Here is a 20,113-nt window from a genome sequence, read left to right on the forward strand (position 1 = left end):
TCTTTTACAGGTAAGGGGTGGTGGAAGGGACTGGATGAGGAGCTGTGTGTTATAGACATTGATGATTTTCCAAAAAGAGGGAAACACTCCTCTCCAAAATAGTTTCTCACAAACTTTAAGGAGAGATATAGTGGGAAACCTGAGTTGAGTCTAAACTTATAACATTGTTTCTTGCCATGGTTTAAAGTTGAAAACTCATATTGAAATTCATAATTAAAGACATTCCATGCTCATGGATTGGAAGAACAGATATTGTTAAAATGTCTATACTATCCAAAGCAATCTACACATTTAATGAAATCCCTATCAAAATACCATCAGCATTTTTCACAGTGCTAGAATAAGCAATCCTCAAATTTGTATGGAACCATAAAAGACCCCAAATAGCCAAAGCAATCTTGAAAAAGAAAAGCAAGTCTGGAGGCATCACAATTCTGGACTTCAAGTTATATTACAAAGCTATAGTGATCAGAACAGAATGGTACTGACACAAAAACAGACACATAGATCCGTGGAATAGGATAGAAAACCCAGAAATGAACCCACAACTGCATAGCCAATTAATTTTCAACAAAGCAGGAAAGAATATCCAAAAGAAAAAAGACAGTCTCTTCAACAAATGACAGTAGGAAAACTAGACAGCAACATAGCCAAAGAATGAAATTGGACCATTTGCTTACACCATACACAAAAATAAATTCAAAATGGATGAAAGACCTAAATGTGAGACCTGAAATCATTAAAGTCCTAAAGGAGAACACAGGCAGTAACCTCTTTGACATCAGCCATAGCAAATTCATTTTAGATATGTCTCCTGAGACAAAGGAAATAAAGCAAAAATAAGCTATTGGGACTTCATCAAGATAAAAAGATTCTGTACAGTGAAGGAAACAATCAACAAAACTGAAAGGCAACCTTCAGAATGTGAGAAGATATTTGCAAATGACATATCTGATAAAGGGTTAGTATCTGAAACATATAAAGAACTTATACAGCTCAAAACCCCAAAAACAAATAATCAAATTTAAAAATGGGCAGAAGACATGAATAGACATTTTTCCAAAGAAGGCATACAGATGGCCAACAGACACATGAGAAAATGCTCACATCCTTGATCATCAGGGAAATAAAAGTCAAAACTACAATGATATATCAACTCACACTTGTCAGAATGGCTAAAACCAACAATACAGGAAAGAACAGGTATTGGTGAAAATGTGGAGAAAGGGGAACCCTCTTGCACTGTTGGTGGAAATGCAGACTGGCGCAGAAACTCTGGAAAACAGTATGCAGGATTCTCAAAAAATTAAATATAGAACTACCCTATGATCCAGCAATTGTACTACTAGGTATTTACCCAAAAAATACAAAAATAGTGATTCAAACAGATACATGCACCCCGAAGTTTATAGCAGCATTATCTACAATAGCCAAATTATGAAAATAGCCCAAGTGTCCATCAATTGATGAATGGATAAAGAAGAGGTGGTATGTCTATATATGAATATTACATATATTGTATACAACATTGTATATATACAAGGGACTATAAATCAGCCATAAGGAAGAATGAAATCTTGCCATTGTGCTAGAGAATATTATGCTAAGGGAAATAAGTCAGAAAAAGAGAAATACCATATGATTTCACTCATATGTGGAATTTAAGAAACAAAACAAATGAGCAAAGGGGAAAAGAAAGAGTGGGAGGCAAACCAAGAAACAGATTTTTTTTTAAAGATTTTATTTATTTATTCGACAGAGATAGAGACAGCCAGCGAGAGAGGGAACACAAGTAGGGGGAGTGGGAGAGGAAGAAGCAGGCTCATAGCGGAGGAGCCTGATGTGGGGCTCGATCCCACAACGCCGGGATCATGCCCTGAGCCGAAGGCAGATGCTTAACCGCTGTGCCACCCAGGCGCCCCAGAAACAGATTTTTTTAAAAAGGATTTTATTTATTTGAGACAGATACAGAGAGACAGCATGAGCAAGGGGAGGATCAGAGGGAGAAGCAGACTCCCCACTGAGCCAGGAGCCCCACGTGGGGCTGGGATCAGGACCTGAGCCAAAGGCAGCCGCTTAAACATCTGAGCCACCCAGACGCCCCCAAGAAACAGATTCTTAACTATAGAGAATTGATGATTACCAAAGGGGAGGTGGGTGGGGGATGGGTAAAATTGGTGATGGGGATTAAAGAGTGCACTTGCGGATGAGCACCAGGTGTTATATGGAATTGTTGAATCACTATATTGCACACCTGAAACTAATATTACACTGTATGTTAACCAACTGGAATTTAAATAAAAACTTAAAAAAATAATTAGCAATTAATACATAAAGTGCCTATATCTTTACATGTTTATTTCATCTGTGAACATTAATCATACATTTTGTGTTGATTCTGCAGCTTTTATCTCTTTCAGTAAGATTTTGTAATTTGTGATTATGGAGCGGCACATTTTCAACGTTTTGTGGCACAAGGTATCATAAAAAGCCATTTTATGGTTCTCCAGTCGTTAAAATCTTAGTATTACTGGAGCAGTGAAAAGAATTCTGCCTACTACCTGGGGATAATGTGATCATTATGTTGGAGTTTAATGGAGTAAGGATAAAGGCCAAACACAACATGGCCCTGTGTTTTATTTGACGCTGTGATCATTTAGCACTGTAATGGGAATCCAGTACAGCTGTCAATTCTGACTTTCCAATTAACTCAGAAAAGTATGCAACCCTATATCTTATATCCTAAGCAGAAATAGTATTGGGAATTATTTTTTTATTAAAAAAAAGTATGAGAGTTCTGCCTAGGTGATCACCTCCTGCTTTGATTTTGGGATCAGCAGACTAAAATTAATATTTTAAGATAATAAATAAAAACATAAAATTTTAAAATAAAGAAAAATATTTAAAAAAACATTTTTTTTGTTTTTTGTTTTTTTTTTAATCTTGGCACAGAGGAAGCGGGAAGTTACTTAGCAGGGTTCCGGGTTTCCTCACGCCCCGCCCGCCCTACCACAGCTAAATGGTTTTCGTCCTTGGATCGGTCTGTCCTGCGGAGAGCAATCCACGGCCATGGTCCCGGCTCTGCCCGCCCGCTGCGCATCTGCCCTTCTCCTCTGACTCCGCCCCGCATCTGTCCGGAACCGCCTCCCGCCTGAGCTGACCTAGTGCGTGTCTGCCAGTCAGTCCCTCCGGACCTGCCGCGAGTCTCAGACTGCCGAAATTACCGCGCGTCACTCGGTCCGTACCCGGTGGGCATCTGGGGTATCTGGGCGGTCTCCCGTCTCCAGCGCGTGTGTGTGTCTGTCTGTCTTTCTGTCCGATCCGATCCGCCTTCTGCAGCCTGCCTTCCGGCCCCAGCGCACCAAGTGTTTAGTCTGCCCTTTTGCTGACGCTGAGTGTGTTTAGCGGCCTTAGTTAGCTGAGAGCCCGCCTGAGACCGGCCAGGCAGCCGGCGGAGGAATACACGTTTGGCCCCTGCCCATGTTAATAGAATTTTAAGCCAACAGGAGCTCGAGGCCTATTTTTATGCAGAAAACAGGTCTCGAGGCCTCTGCCTGCAATGCTGGATGTGGGGTGACAGCCAGCTGCTTGATGATTTCTTACAATTAAATGGGAAACAGGAAATTTCTTTCTTACTACTGGCCTTTGAAACAGATTTTAAATCTTAATGGGTGGAAATTATACGTCCCCTTAGGTAGAACAGATTCGTTATTGGGATGCATTTTTGTCTGATGTGTTTGTTCTGAGCCTGCTGACCAGCTGTTTCTGAACTTCATTTTCTCAGCCTCAACAGTGATTCTGAGTCTGCTTTTAGCTTCCTTCTCCTTGGCTTTCTTCTGTTTGTGAACAGCTGCTTGGCCCATAGCTTAGAGAAACCAGCCTTTTTTTCTCTCCCAAGAGAGCCACTCCCTGTACTCAGAAAGATGGGGAGTGGAGAGCCTAATCCTGCTGGCAAGAAAAAGAAGTACCTAAAGGCTGCCCTGTACGTGGGTGACTTGGACCCAGATGTCACGGAGGACATGCTATATAAAAAGTTCAGGCCTGCTGGCCCTCTGCGCTTCACCCGAATCTGCCGTGACCCCGTGACCCGCAGCCCCCTGGGCTATGGCTATGTTAACTTCCGCTTTCCTGCAGATGCTGAGTGGGCCCTGAATACCATGAATTTTGATTTGATTAATGGCAAACCTTTCCGCCTCATGTGGTCTCAGCCAGATGACCGCTTAAGAAAGTCTGGAGTTGGAAATATATTCATCAAAAACCTGGACAAATGCATAGACAATAGGGCCCTTTTTTATTTATTTTCTGCTTTTGGGAACATTCTCTCCTGCAAGGTCGTATGTGATGACAATGGCTCTAAGGGTTATGCCTATGTGCACTTTGACAGCCTGGCCGCTGCCAATAGAGCCATCTGGCACATGAATGGAGTGCGGCTTAACAACCGCCAGGTGTATGTTGGCAGATTCAAATTCCCAGAAGAGCGGGCAGCTGAAGTCAGAACCAGGGATAGAGCAACTTTCACCAATGTCTTTGTTAAAAACTTTGGAGATGACATGGATGATGAAAAACTGAAGGAAATCTTTAGTGGATATGGGCCAACTGAGAGTGTTAAGGTAATAAGAGATGCCAGTGGGAAATCTAAGGGCTTTGGATTTGTGAGGTATGAGACACACGAGGCTGCCCAAAAGGCTGTATTAGACCTGCATGGAAAGTCCATCAATGGGAAAGTTCTATATGTAGGGCGAGCACAGAAGAAAATTGAACGATTGGCTGAGTTAAGACGAAGATTTGAACGGCTGAGATTAAAAGAAAAAAGTCGGCCTCCGGGGGTGCCTATCTATGTTAAGAACCTGGATGAGACCATCGATGATGAGAAACTGAAGGAGGAATTTTCTTCCTTTGGATCAATTAGCCGGGCCAAAGTGATGGTGGAAGTAGGGCAAGGCAAAGGGTTTGGTGTTGTTTGCTTCTCCTCTTTTGAAGATGCTACCAAAGCAGTGGATGAGATGAATGGTCGCACAGTGGGCTCCAAGCCCCTGCATGTAACCCTGGGCCAGTCCAGGCGCAGGTGGTGAGAATTAGAATGCTCAGTTTGTTTCAGCCTTAAGCTGGTGCCTACTTAGTTTGGGCTACTTTGTGATAAGAGGTTATTTTATTCCAGGTTGGTTTTTTTTTTTTTTTAAGTGAATACTTTCTTTTGGAAAAAAAAAAAAGTAAAACTAGAAAACCTGTTCATTTTAGTGAAGAACATAATTTCTAATTGTAAAACTGTCATTTTGTACTATTTTTTGATAAAATATCCTTAGGAATATGTAGAATAAAATTCATCCCTCCACATACTGTTTTTTTCCTAAACCAGTCCAGGTAAGGTAATTGCTTGAGTATTGTTCCTTCCTTATTCTGGTTATAATACTAAATATAATTGCTTCTGTGAAAATATTCTCAAAATGGACATTATTTCTGAATCTATCACACAGAAAACCTCTAACTTGCTTTTTGAGAAATCAGTAGAGCAGGGGAAAATGTATGTGATCCACTTAACATTTGTGCATAATTTTACCTTATTTAAAATGAATGTTATTTTAAAGAGATGTGAGTTTCTTTATACTTTTTCCCCCCTTTTCTAATATATTGTGGGCATCACAGAGTTGATAGTGGCTTTGACTAAGTGTTGGGAGTTTTCTTTAACTTCATGCCCAGAGAAATAAACATATTGGTGTTTTCTCAATCAGTATGTTAGGAAATTATTAACACTTTAAGCATTCTTAAAATGATGAGTTTCACCTTAAAAATCTTTCCTGAGAGATTTAACATATGAGGACAATTTAAGGAGCATTCTTGCCACTCATTTTTTAAAACTCCTTCGTAGTATAGATGGGTCATGTTAAAATAATGAAAAAGATGAATAACTGCACTGAATTGCCTTTACCTATAGATAATTTAAAAATTTTATCTCTGCCTCTATAATGTGTCAGTATAAGATAAATAATCCATATAGTGATGTTGAAAAACTACATTGAAGAATATCTTCTATTAAACTTGTCATTATCTCTTGTAAATTTTTGAATACATCCATGTGATAATATTCACATATGTATCAAAAGTAAGGAAAAGCTTGTCTCTCTTGGTTAAATCCTATGCCTCCATCTATTATATGAGAGCTATTAAGCCAGTATGGTTCTCTTTGTGTCTGGCTGCTTGGAAGCAGTGACAAAATGTTCTGTTCTATATTGCATTACGTTATTTAGCCTGTAATTTCTTGATTACAGATTTTCCATGTTTTACTTGTAGTCCCCTCTTTTCCCCACCCATCTACCTTCCATCCATATTATACTTACTTTTATATTTTCTTTAGATTGCCTTTCATTTAATATGTGGGTGTTCAAATCCATTTTGGAAGGAGCAAAGTTATTAATTTATGTAAAATTTAAATAATTACTTTTTAAAAATAGGATTCACTCAAATCACAGACCCAACCATAAGAAAATGTTTTGTCTCTATTCTTAATTGGCTTTTATTATGTTATATAGATATTTTAGGTTAAATACACAGTGCAATATAAATATATAATTTTGTTAACACTTTTGCTAGCTATGTGCCCATAAAATAATGAGAAAAAAGCTGGTTCTGTGTAATTGTTATCTACAAATTACATTTTTATTCATTATCAGGTATTTTCAAATGGAAATCACTTTTTGTTGATCATATACATAATACATGCTTGTTTAAAAAATGTACACAATGCAGACATTTATAAAGAAGTAAGATTTCCACAGTTCAGAGATAACCACTATTCGTGTTTTCAATGCATACGTATACTTCCATGCTTTTTCTCCTATGTATACACACACTATTTTACAAACAAACAAAAAAAACATACTATATGTACTGTGTTTTGTTAAATTTTAAACTAAAACATAATCTTTTTATGTCAATAAATATTGATCTGTATCATTTAGTGACTGCACAGATTCCATTGTGTGGATGTACTATAGATTATCTAAGTAACACATTATTGAATAAGATTTATATGCTTTTCAATGTTCTCTACATTTGTTTTTTTTTTTTTTTTAAAGATTTTATTTATTTGACAGAGACAGAGACAGCCAGCAAGAGAGGGGACACAAGCAGGGGAGTGGGAGAGGAAGAAGCAGCTCCCAGCGTAGGAGCCTGATGTGGGGCTCGATCCCAGAATGCCCGAATCAGGCCCTGAGCCAAAGGCAGAAGCTTAAGGACTGAGCCACCCAGGCGCCCCAATGTTCTCTACATTTGTAAACAATGTTGTGATTAACTTCCTTGCCTAAAACAGTATGAGTTATATGAACTTGAGAAAAAGTATAGCACATAAAATCTTAAGTCTGCCAGAAAAATTTAAATGCACATTATATTGATATATGTATCAAAATTCTGAAAAAACATTCAAGATATATTCTTAAGTTGACAAAAGTAAAACTAAAAACTAATGGGATATAAGTTTTCATATTTTCTGAGCCCACTTGTTTTATACCATTGTGATCATTAAAATATATGAAAACAATGCAAACAAATTTTAAAATAGTTACTTTGGTAATTATTTACCATATGTACTCTCTACTCCTTTTTACCCATTACCAGTTTTCATTTAAATTTATGAACTTGAAGTGGTAGTGTTAACTTAAAACCTTGACAAATGCTTTGATTCAGTATAAATCACGAAAGATTTCTAGTAGGTAAAAATCTTCAAGTATAAGCATTTAATACATTTTGGGAAATTAGTCAAGTATTTAAATAATTACTATTTTCAAGAAGTCAGCCAGTATAAATAAAGGTCTAATTAAAATATGCCCAAGGACAGATAAAACATACATGTTAGGACACTGTAAAATAGTCAAAAACTCTCTAAATTTAGTTGCTAAAAAGGAGGAAAAGATAAAGCAAAGATAATCTCTATTTGAATACAAACACCTGGGTAGTTTTCCAGTCTTGTACTTTTCATTTTTAACTGCATTTAATAGACTAATAATTAAGGCTTCCAAGGGGGAGCAAAACAACCGAACCGCTTGAATTGGTGAAAAGGCATTAAAAACATTTTCTAGCACAAGATAATTAGTAAAAATTAGTAAAACAATACTATCAATTGTCATGGTAAACTTAAGAATGGACTGTTTAACACAGGTTTTGTTTGTTTTTCTTCCTTTTTTTTTTTTTTTTTATCTTTTCAAAAAGTCATTGTACAAACTTCAAATGTGCCCAGGGAGAAGAAAATTAAGAACATTGCTTTGTGGGGCGCCTGGGTGGTGCAGTAGGTTGAGTGTCCAACTCGCGGTTTCAGCTCAGATCATGATCTCAGGATCCTGGGCTAGAGCCCTGCGTTGGGCTCTGCCCTCAGTGCAGAATCTGCTTAAGTTTCTCTCACCCTTTCCTTTTGCCCCTCCCCTCTGCTCTCGCGCTCTCTCTCTCTAAAATAAATAAATAAATCTTCAAAAAAATGTTGGTTTGTGATTGTAAACAATCATATTAAAGGTTATTTTGGTGAGTCTTTTCTGTACAGAAAATTTCATACATACTGGTGCCTTTCTGGTTGTATCTGGTTAAGAGGAAAAATAAAATGTTACATGTGTAAGATATTTTCAGCACAGGGGGAAAATAAGAATACTGTGTCTTTAAGGGAATATTTAAGAATGGTGCGAATACCATCTTACCTATAAATGGCCTAATTTAAGGGAATAGTTAGAAATGTATTAATAAATGACTGATTATAGATGATATATGTGTTCCCAGCACCTACAGTAATACCCAGAGTTTAGTTAGCATTACATGATTACTTGTTGAATTATCCCTCCATTTGTTTGCTTTTCAATTCTCTTCTCAGAATTTCACAAGATAAGAATTACAGATTAAGACATTTTTATTAAATTTCATCCCATGAAGAAATAATTGAGAACTGATTAGTTACATAGATTGGTGCTTCTAATGTAGTGTTACTGGTGACATAGACTAGTGCTTATACCGGTAAGATGTTACCAATACTTTTATACTTCCCATGCTTGCTTTTTTGTTATTGTTCAACAATTAATTGATGAGTTTATCTTAGACAAAGCTTCTAATAATTGGCATAACTCAAATGAAACTCTCTTTGTATAGATACATTTTTTAAATAAATTAATGGGATGTTGCTTCAAGACCAAGACTATCATACAAGGCCCTCCTCCAACATTAAATCAAATGATTGCAATAATCCCTGAAAGACTAATGATTATGCATGTGAAATTAATTGTTTCTTACATATTTTAGGGTGTTACTTCCCATGAAGTATGACCTAACACGGTTTCTTGGAGCCTGAAGAGAGTTAATGTATCCTACTTGGCTCCAAAGGACCATGATCAGTAGTTAGATAACCTAGCTTCCATTGTAAATCTGAGAAGACCTAATTCAATGTACAAATATTGAGGATAAAATTACTATGAAACTTGAAAAAAAACCAAAACTCCAAGTACTTTCACCTTCAAAAGTCAAAGCCAATTTTAAAAGATTTCCCATTTGGCAACCAAAAATGATCAGTGTTCTCATTAAATTTCTCAACGAAAGTTTGGAGACTTTGTATTTTATTTAATTAAGAAAATATTTAATTCTTTAGAGACACTTGCTAGAAAAGAGATGAATGATGATATATGTTATGACTGTCTCATTTATCAGAGTAAATTAGTTTCTTTGTTTTAGAACTAGTAAGGGAAATACCAGATGTTGGCATCTGTTGTATAAAAAATAAGCCTTCTGTAATGTGGAATAAATAATTTTACAAGTTTTGAGATTGATTTAAAACTTCCAAAAGGGTAAATTATATTCTTGGGAAATCAAGGACTTTTTAAATCGATATTTAGGAGCATTTAAAAAGTAATTTTAAGCAAAATTACACAGGATTGCAAATGACTCCTTTTTTTAAGCAAAATTGACATACTAATTATATTAGTTTCAGGTGCACAACCTATTGATTCAACAATTCTGTACATTACTCAGTGCTCACCATGGTAAGTGTAGTTACCATCTGTCACTGAACAATGTTATTACAATATTATCAACTACATTCCCTATGCTGTACTCTTCATCTCCAGGACTTACTTTATAACTGGAAGTTTGTACCTTTTAATCCCCTTCATCTATTTTACCCATCTCCCCTCTGGCAACCACCACTTTGTTCTCTGTATTTGACAATCTATTTGTTTATTTGTTCATTCATTTGTTTTATAGATTCTACATATAAATGAAATCATATGGTATTTGTCTTTGATTTACTTCATTTAGTATAATACTCTGTAGGTCCATGCATGCTGTTGCAGATGGCAAGGTCTCATTCTTTTTATGGCTGAGTAATATTCCATTGTGTATATATACCACCACATCTTCTTTATCCATTCCTCTATGGATGGACACCTGGGCTGCTTCCATATCTTGGCTATTATAAATAATGCTGCAATAAACATAGGGAGCATTTATCTTTTGGAATTAGCATTTTCACTTTCTTTGGGTGCCAACAGCTCTTTATTTATTTATTTTTGTTTCAAGGTTTTTTTAAGAGTTTATTTATTTGAGAGTGTGAGGGTGATAGACAGCATGAGTGGGATGAAGGGCAGAGGGAGAAGCAGACTCCCTGCTGAGTGGGGAGCTCGATTTGGGCCTCAATCCTGGGACTCCAGGATCACGACCTGAGCAGAAGGCGGACACTTAACTGACTGAGCCACCCAAGCACCCCTGTTTCAAGTTTTTTTTGAATTCCAGTTAGTTAATAAATAGTGCAGTATTAGTTTCCAGGAGAATTTGGTGATTCATCACTTACATATAACACCCAGTGCTCATCACAAGTGCCTTCCTTAATACCCAACACCCATTTAACCCATCCCCCTGCTCACCTCCCCTCCAGCAACCCTCAGTTTGTTCTCTATAGTTAAGAGTCTGTTGTATGGTTTGCTTCTCCTTTTTTCCCTTATGTTCATCTGTTTTGTTTCTTAAATCCCACGTATGAGTGAAGTCGTATGGTATTTGTCTTTCTCTGACTGACTTATTTCACTTAGCGTAAAACTCTCTAGCTCTATACATGTCATTGCAAATGGCAAGATTTTATTCTTTTTTATGGCTGAATAATATTCCATTGTACATATATAACACTTCTTTATCCATTCATCACTTGATGGACATTTGGGCTCTTTCCATGATTTGGCTCTTGCTGATAATGCTCCTATAAACATTAGGTGGATGTGTCTCTTTGAATCAGTATTTTTGTATCCTTGGATAAATACCTAGTAGAGCAATTGCTGGATCATAGGGTAGTTCTATTTCTAACTTTTTTAGGGAACACCATACTGTTTTCTGGAGTTTATGCACCAGTTTGCATTCCCACCAATAGTGTAAGAGGGTTCTCCTTTCTCCACATTCTCATCAACATCTATTGATTCCTGTGTTTTAAATCACCTTTCTGAGGATTTTGGGCAGACTACATCCCTGAGCAGAACAAACACAGAGAAGAATTTGCAAGCTTTTCTTTTCCAGTGATTTAGGAAACACAAAATATATCCCTAATTTATTTTATTGCAGAGAAATTTATTATATGTTAATTTCCTTAAAAAAGGAGTAAAAATCATACTTTTTGTGATAAAGGGAAGATTTATTGCAATATGGTAGGAATGGTGACAAAGTAATGAAAGTCAAGATGGAGAATATTTTTTCTCTATTCATTAAAGAATTTTTTTAAATATATGGGATTTATGAATTAAACAAAGGATAATTTAAAAAGGGACACAGATAAATAAATAGTAATTTGAATGTTATAAACATTAAAGAGTAAAGGCAGTAAATGTCTGCCTGGCTTGATATCTACTTTAAGGTGAAGCATAATGAATAGTTTTCATTTAGTTTGCATGGTTCTTCTTTTTTTTAAAGATTTATTTATTTATTTTAGAGAGAGGGAGGGAGACAGAACACAATGAGGGGGGCAGAGGGAGAGGGAAACAATCTCAAGCAGACTCTGAACTTAGTGTGGAGCCCCACGTGGGCTCTATCTCACAGCCCTGAGATCATGACCTGAGCCAAAATCAAGAGTCAGGTGCTTAACCAATTGTGCCACCCAGGCGCCCCTGTATGATTATGCTTAACATTGATTTGACTACTACAGTAATAGTAACCCTCAGGAACCTTTCATTTGTAAATGAATTTCTTAAAAAAAATCATCAGTGCTAATCTGCTTCTCTCTTAATCTCAACTCCATCCTTTGCTGAACACAGAAGTTTTTACAACGCATTTTTAGTTTACATAGTTTGTTTAAACATTACCTCAAACATTTCTAGTAGATGTGTGTGTATGTGATTTTGTACCAACTTGTTGAAATAAAATTTCAGGACTTGCATGTTAAGCCACAGTAGATGGTAGGACATGTACTGTTTATATATGGATGAATGTATCTAGCTGAAGATATTCTTCTTAAAAATGTAAATATCAAAATGATGCAATTAAGCCAACAACAAAGCTATGGGCTCTGTTTGGAATTGTGGTTTCATAATGTATACATGCTCCAGAGCATCTGAGTACCAAAGACTGGGTAATACAACTAGAACTGTACATTGCTAATGTGATAAAAATTTTGAGATGTGAAAGCAACATCCCAAGCATAACAAGAAATAATGCTAAGAGACACTAACCAACTTTTCTGAAGTGGCAACTTAGGCAATTAAAATGAACTATATGTAGCCCTTAGTTGTTTTATGGGGGATATACCACAATAATGTAAACTCTCTCAGTTAAAGAGTAAAAATATATAAGAAGATAGTTTTCTGCAACTTCTATTATATTTTGATATAAGTGAAAAAAACTGTGATGATTGAAAAGCAAGTATGAACTAAATATGTCTCCCACTTTAGTTTCCAAAAGAAAAACAGTTTTACTTAGACTGAATGATTTTCGTAGACCACTGAGTCATTTGCATTTTTAAAAAAATTTAGATTGTGAGAGATGCATATATGTAATCTATTTTAATGCTCAAAGATAAATGTGTCTCCTCAAATAATCTATTTATAAGGTGAAATATAAACTGTAAAACAGTGTCACAACTTTGCCTCAACAGCAAGTTTCATCTACAGAAATCATTTAAGCTGGGTTTCTCATATAAGTAATTGCATGTTTGAAATTGATCTCTAATCTGGGTGCAAGAATTTAGGGCTATAAGAATTATGTTTTAATTCACTGGGATCATACATTTTTATTATTATTTTTTTTAGGTTTTTCCCCCAACATAAGGCTTGAACTCACAGCCCTGAGATCAAGAGTTGCACAATCCACCAACTGAGTCAGCCAGGCACGCTATGGGATCATACATTTTTAGAATATTGTCTGGTAGAACTGTTTATCTTGCTTAATGTGCAAAGGCAGTCTATCAGGTTTCTGAATGAAACTGAAAATGTAATTAAGTACTTGATGTCCCTAAAAAACAAAATTAAAGCTCATTGAATAACTAAGAGCACTATATTAAATAATTTTAGTCAGTATTAGAATTGAATTAAAATAGAATAATTTCAGATGAATTGAATATACATGTTTTGAAACACAAGAAATAAATTAATACTAATTAATATATTGTCTCCAGAGAGAGAACTCTCACAAAAAATATGTAGAAGTGAGTATTGGACACAGGAGGGCAAAAAAGTCATGGAAATCCTTCACATCTACTCAGAGAGGGAAGCCATATTTCTCTGATGCACCATTAGTATAAACAAAAAAAGCAATGCAAATGTCAAGAAAGTAGAGAAAAGAGGAAAGGTTTGGTTCTTAGAAATATGAACTTGAGGCAACCTGTATAAACTTCATTAAGAAGAGTCCAGAATTAATGCTTCAAGTTGTCTCAGAAGATAAATTATTTCTTCCTTTCTTATTTTCACATGTACTACCTAAAAGCTTCAGGACTTCTCAGAATTCTTCTTCTCTTTTAAAGATTTTATTTATTTATTTGTCAGAGAGAGAGAGAGAGCACAAGCAGGGGGAGCAACAGGCAGAGGGAGAAGGAGGCTCCCCGCTGAGCAAGGAGTCCAATGCAGGATTCCATCCCAGGACCCCAGGATCATGACCTGAGCTGAAGGCAGACGCTTACCTGACTGAGCCACCCAGGCATCCCAGGACTTCTCAGAATTCTCATTAAGGTATTTCAGCAATAAATTCTAACTTCTAACAACAATGACTCTGGAATATATTGTAGTGTTTTGATTTTTTAAAGCTCCTTATGTTTTGTTGTTTGTACTCCAATGTCACAACATTTTGTCTTTCCCAGGTGCATTGGTAAATTTCTAAATTGACTATGACACAAAGAGTATATCATTCCTCTCAAAAATTCAAGGTTAGCATGGTGATCGGGGTGGGAGGTGGTACTAATTCTAGCAAAATTAAAATCCTGTATTTATTTTTTTTTTAAATCTTGGGTTTATAGGGAAATTGGATGGATGGTGGATATGTGCATACATACATATATACATAATAATAAAGAGGGAATAAAAAAGGAGATAAGAACAGATGTATGGAACCCAGGAATAATGATGCATCTGTCTATCCCTATCATAGAGGTTCAAATTAAAAATTACAGACTTCCTAGACCAAAAACATTGTTTTGGTTCCCCAACAGTGCTGTGTTCCAAGGAAAGATGACTGCACAAATGGTGACAGGTGGAAAGAATCATAAGCAGGTGTGGTCCCTGTGGCAGTTCATCCCAATGAAGATCTTTATAATGAAGTGATATTTACCAGCATGCCAGTGGTGAAGTACAGGCCCAAATGTAGCTCAAAGGCAGTACTGAAATTTGCTCAGTGCAAGTTGGCATTCTGTGTTGTTGTTTTTTTAAAAATTTGGTTCAGAGTGTATCAGAATTACCTAGGGTGTCTGTTAAATTTGAGATTCCTAGTACTCACCCTTGGCTTACTGAATCAAAATTGATGTAGCAGTGGTGAAGGTATGGTGAACAACATAAATCTACATTTTTCTCATAGTCTCTGGGTAATTCTTAAGCACACTTTTAATGATCCAGAACAGGAATCAGCAAACTTTTCTCTGTTAAGGCCAGATAGTAATTATTTTAGCCTTTGGAGGACAAAAAGAAGTAACATCAAAGATATTATGTGGATACTTATATAACAAGAAAAAAATTTCCACAAATTTTAAAATTGGCATAATTCAAAGTATAATTACAATGATAAGAGTATTTTTTGGTAATATAATTCTAATTAAAATAATTTGGGGGATACATTTGGCTTAATTAAGGTTCAAAGTTGGTTTTTTCAATCATCAAATCAATTGTAAATGTGTTCATCTATCAAAAGCCTTTTTTAGCTTGTAGGCCATATGAAAAAAAGTGGCAGCTCAGATTTGGCCTGTTACAGTTTTGGCAAGTTATAGTTTTTCAACCCCTGATCTAGAATCACTGCTCTAGATACATTGGCCTAGAAAGTATTTCCCAAGGTTAGCTACTTAGAGTAAATAAGTAATAATAATATTAAAAAACCTTATTAAATAAATCAGTAAAATAAGTTACAAATTATGCCAAGTAAAATAATAATGATAATAGTCAAACCATATATGTGCTAGAACATAATACAGATGGCTCATTTTTTTCCCAAATTTCTGGGTAGGAAAAAAAAATCTAAACAAATTCTAAATGTTAAGTATCTGAAATGATCAGCTCATGAAAAGCATCTCATTTTAGTAAGAAAAATGTTATATACATAAACAAAGTATGCATGTGTATACTGTGTGTGTGTGTGTGTGTGTGTGTGTGTGTGTGTGTGTGTGTGTAAAGACTATACAGTTACATCAAGACATTGAGTAATTTTCTTTGGTTATAAAATTATAGGTGATTTTTGTGTATTTTTTTCTTCTTCATTATTTATACTTTCTAAATAGTTTATAACTGAAATGTAGAATGTCTTTAATAAAGATAACTATTTAAAATATTATTACAAAGATTTTATAATAACTAAACTCTTAGTGTCCTCACCCTCTAAGTCTGCTCCTCCTTGTATCTTCATCTCAGTAAATGCAGCTCCTTTCTTGGTGTTTTGGGGCCAAATATCTTGGAGTAATTATTAACTCTTTTCTTTTCTCACATCCCATATCCAGTCTGTCAGGAAATTATGATGTCTAAGTCTTGAAAATATACTCAAAATCTTATGACTTATTATCACTTTTTATTGCCAATAGCTTAGTCCTAACCACCATCATCCCTCACCTAGATTATTTCATCAGTCTCCCAACAGATCTTCCTGTTCTCACCCTTTTCTTACTACACTCTATTCTCCACAAAACTGATGGAGTGATTCCTTATAAGTTGGATTATATAACCTCCCCCTGCTCTCAATGTCCAATGGTGGTCCCTCTCACACTCAGTGAAGTTCAAACTCCTTACCAAGACCTTACCTTGCTGATTAAATATCTTACTCTTCTTCCCCTCACTCACATCACTACCACCACACTGTCACTTCAATATTCTCAGAAATATCAAGTTCATTCCTATGTCAGTTCATTTGTTCCAGCTGTGTCCCTTCACCTGGAGCTGTCTTTATCCAGATATTTGCACAGCTTATTCTATCAATTTACTCGGTCTCAACTAAAATAACACCAAATAAGAAAGGATTTTTCTCACCCCTCTATATGTAATTGCAAACCCCACTCCCTTCCTGAACTCTTTATTCCTCTTACTTAACCTACTTGATTTTTCTTCACAGCATGTAAAAATATGTGATATATTTTGTTTATTGCCATTGTTGTTCCTCACCCCACTACCACCAAACTGTATTCCAATGCCTAAAAGAGTGACTGATACGTAATGATAGTAAATGAAATTTAACAAATGAACTGCACGACTTAATAGAATGTAACATGACAGGAAAGAGTGGTGATTATATCATAGAATATGGCAGAATGAATTTTGCTAATAATCAAGCAACAGCAACATGAAAACCTTTCCACAGAGAACAAAAAAGCAATGAAAAGAAATTCAACAAAATATTTATAATGCATATGAGGCTGTCTGAAAATTGGAATAATGTGTATTTTTTTACTTTTCTATTTTTTGGATATTCCAAATTTTATTTAATGGCTAGATATGGTTTTATAATGGATAAAATTGAAGAACTTTAAAGATTCTTAAAATATAATAGAATAAATAAAAAATTAAAGCTCAATAAGTTTGTCTAGATTAATATTTTATTCTTATATTTCTCTTAACTGGATGAAAATTGAAAGGCAACTAGAAACAGGGAAATATTCATACCAATTATGCCAGATCAATGGTTACAATTTTTAATTTTGTATAAAGAAATCTCATAAATCAATACAAGAGCACATGAGCAAAAGTTTGTGGGGGAAATATACAGACAACTTCAAAAGAAAAAGAGGCAAATAATAACTGTATAGCAAACATATGACAATATCCAAGGTAACTATTAAGAAATGCAAATTTACTGAGATACCATTTTCACTTACCAAATTAGTAATACTGAAAAAACAAGTCAATGTTGGTGAGGTTGTAGTTAAAACAAGCACTCTCAACTATTGCTAATCAAGGTTTAACTTTCTAAAGCTTTTAAAAAACTATTGGCAATTTGCTTTCATATCCTTAAAGTTATTCATAGTGTTTGAACAAGTGATTACCATCCTAAAACCTGCATATATACAGTTCCCCATTAGGCTGGAATATTTCATTTTCAAACCCTCATTAAAGATCTCTGGAGCAATTCCCATGCCTCATCACTCTCCTAGGGCCATGAGAACATCCCACTCTTTTACCACAACGTATCTCCAAGAAAAAAAAAAGGTGCTTTATGTCGGCAAGTTTAACTATTGCATGCTAGAAAAACTCACTTTCTTCAAATATGGCCTTCTCTTTATCTCTTATCTGCTTTTCTCAAGGAGTTACATCTACCACAGAGCTGAGATCATAGAAGGCGTGCAGTACCTATTTGGTTAATTGAGTTATTGAAAACACATATCCTGTTTCTCTTCTGATTGTTGGTTTTCTATTGTTAGAATCCAGAAAGAAGGGAGAGACTCAAATGAAATTATCATCTGCCAACCCAGAATTCATAGCTTTACCTTGATCTTAAACTTTCTTCTACTTTGGCATCCAAATTACACCAAAAATCTATTTGATCATTTAGGCCAAATAAGCATGTTTGTGCACACATGCATGTGGGTGTGTGTATGGGTGTGTGGGTTTGTTTGTTTATATGTGTTTGTGTGTTTGGGGAGAGGGAGGATTATCACAGTTGTCTGGTCAAAGTAATTACAATACTTGAAACACTTAACAGGAGTAGAGATAATGGCCAATATGACTTCAGCATTTACTAACTCAGAACTGCAAGGAAAGAAATGAAAATTTAAAGGTTTTACCAAATGAAGTATATCTGGAATAGAATAAAAGTGTTAAGGAAAAATCATTATTGAAAGAAATAGTTTGTGTTTTCACCCAATATGGAAGGAAACATATTTTATATAATCTGTCCAAAAAAACACAAATAGTGTAAAGATACTTGGGAATGAGGATAATGTAGATGTTAGCCTCAATAGGTATCTGTAGTCATTTTTAAAATGAATTGTTTAACCAACAGAGCAACTATTGATAGATAAACAAAACAAGCATCTCATGAATCTATTTATAGAATGACAAGAACAGAGACAAAAGCATTTGCTGCAAATTAAGCAGAATACTTTGGTAATTATTTTTACCTATCTAAAGAAATTTTAGTAGTTAATTAAAATGACACTTCATGTTTCTTTTTCTTCATCTGTATATGTCTATTTTTTTGTTTTGTTTTGTTTTTGTTTTTTTGTTTTTTTTTATTTATTATGATATGTTACTGACCATACAGTACATCATTAGTTTTTGATGTAGTGTTCCATAATTCATTGTTTGCATATAACACCCAGTGCTCCATGCAATACATGCCCTCCCTAATACCCATCACCTGCCTATCCCATCCTCCCACCCCCTCCCCTCTAAAACCCTCATTTTGTTTCCCGGAGTCCATAGTCTCTTGTGGTTCATTTCCCCCTCTGTTTACCCACCCTTCATTCTTCCCTTCCTTCTTCTACCGATCTTCCTGCTATTTCGTATGTTCCATATGATAATTGTCTTTCTCTGCTTGGCTTATTTCACTTAGTATAATCTCCTCCAGTCCCGTCCATATTGCTGCAAATGTTGGGTAATCATTCTTTCTGATGGCTAATATTCCATTGTATATATGGACCGCATCTTCTTTATCCATTCGTCTGTTGAAGGGCATCTTGGCTCCTTCCACAGTTTGGCTATTGTGGACATTGCTGCTATGAACATTGGGGTGCATATGGCCCTTCTCTTCACTATGTCCGTATCTTTGGGATAAATACCCAGTAGTGCATTGCTGGGTCATGGGTAGCTCTATTTTTTAACTTTTTGAGGGACCTCCACACTGTTTTCCAAAGTGGCTGTACCAACTTGCATTCCCCTTTCTCCACATCCTCTCCAATATTTGTTGTTTCCTGTCTTGTTAATTTTTGCCATTCTAATGGGTGTAAGGAGGTATCTCAATGTGGTTTTGATTTGAATTTCCTTTTTTTCTTTTTTTAATAATAATTTTTATTATGTTATGTTAGTCACCATACAGTACATCCCAAGTTTTTGATGTGAATTTCCCTGATGGCTAATGATTTTGAACATTTTTTCATGTGTCTGTTGGTCATTTGTATGTCTTCTTTGGAGAAGTGACTGTTCATGTCTTCTGCCCATTTTTTGACTGGGCTTTGTTTTTTGAGTGTCGAGTTTGAGAAGTTCTTTATAGATCTTGGATACCAGCCATTTATCTGTAATGTCATTTGCAAATATCTTCTCCCATTCCGTGGGCTGCCTCTTAGTTTTGTCCACTGTTTCCTTTGCTGTGCAGAAGCTTTTTATCTTGATGAAGTCCTAAAAGTTCATCTTTGCTTTTGTTTTCCTTGCCTTTGGAGACGTGTCATGAAAGAAGTTGCTGTGGCCAATGTCGAAGAGGTTACTGCCTATGTTCTCCTCTAGGATTTTGATGGATTCCTGTCTCACATCAAGGTCTTTTATCCATTTAGAGTTTATATTTGTGTATG

At 35.6% G+C, this 20,113-nt stretch overlaps 1 protein-coding gene across 3 annotated transcripts in view; it reads left to right on the forward strand.

Annotated features, from left to right (window-relative positions):
• Positions 1-3,021: 3,021 nt before the first annotated feature.
• The window catches only part of PABPC5 (poly(A) binding protein cytoplasmic 5), a 49,553-nt gene continuing 32,461 nt past the window's right edge, over positions 3,022-20,113 (forward strand). The window contains exons 1-2 of one of the 3 annotated variants that reach the window (XM_026480151.4): positions 3,022-3,237; positions 3,785-6,952. In XM_026480151.4, the coding sequence (XP_026335936.1) occupies positions 3,924-5,072 (1,149 nt within the window). In that variant the 5' untranslated portion in view covers positions 3,022-3,237; positions 3,785-3,923 and the 3' untranslated portion in view covers positions 5,073-6,952. Of the gene's footprint in view, positions 3,238-3,784; positions 6,953-13,973; positions 14,157-20,113 lie in introns of those variants that run through there. The other 2 variants (XR_008959645.1, XM_026480152.4) reach the window with 2 other exon arrangements.

This window comes from Ursus arctos, chromosome X, assembly GCF_023065955.2.
Source record: "Ursus arctos isolate Adak ecotype North America chromosome X, UrsArc2.0, whole genome shotgun sequence".
Classification (NCBI taxonomy): Eukaryota; Metazoa; Chordata; class Mammalia; order Carnivora; family Ursidae; genus Ursus; species Ursus arctos.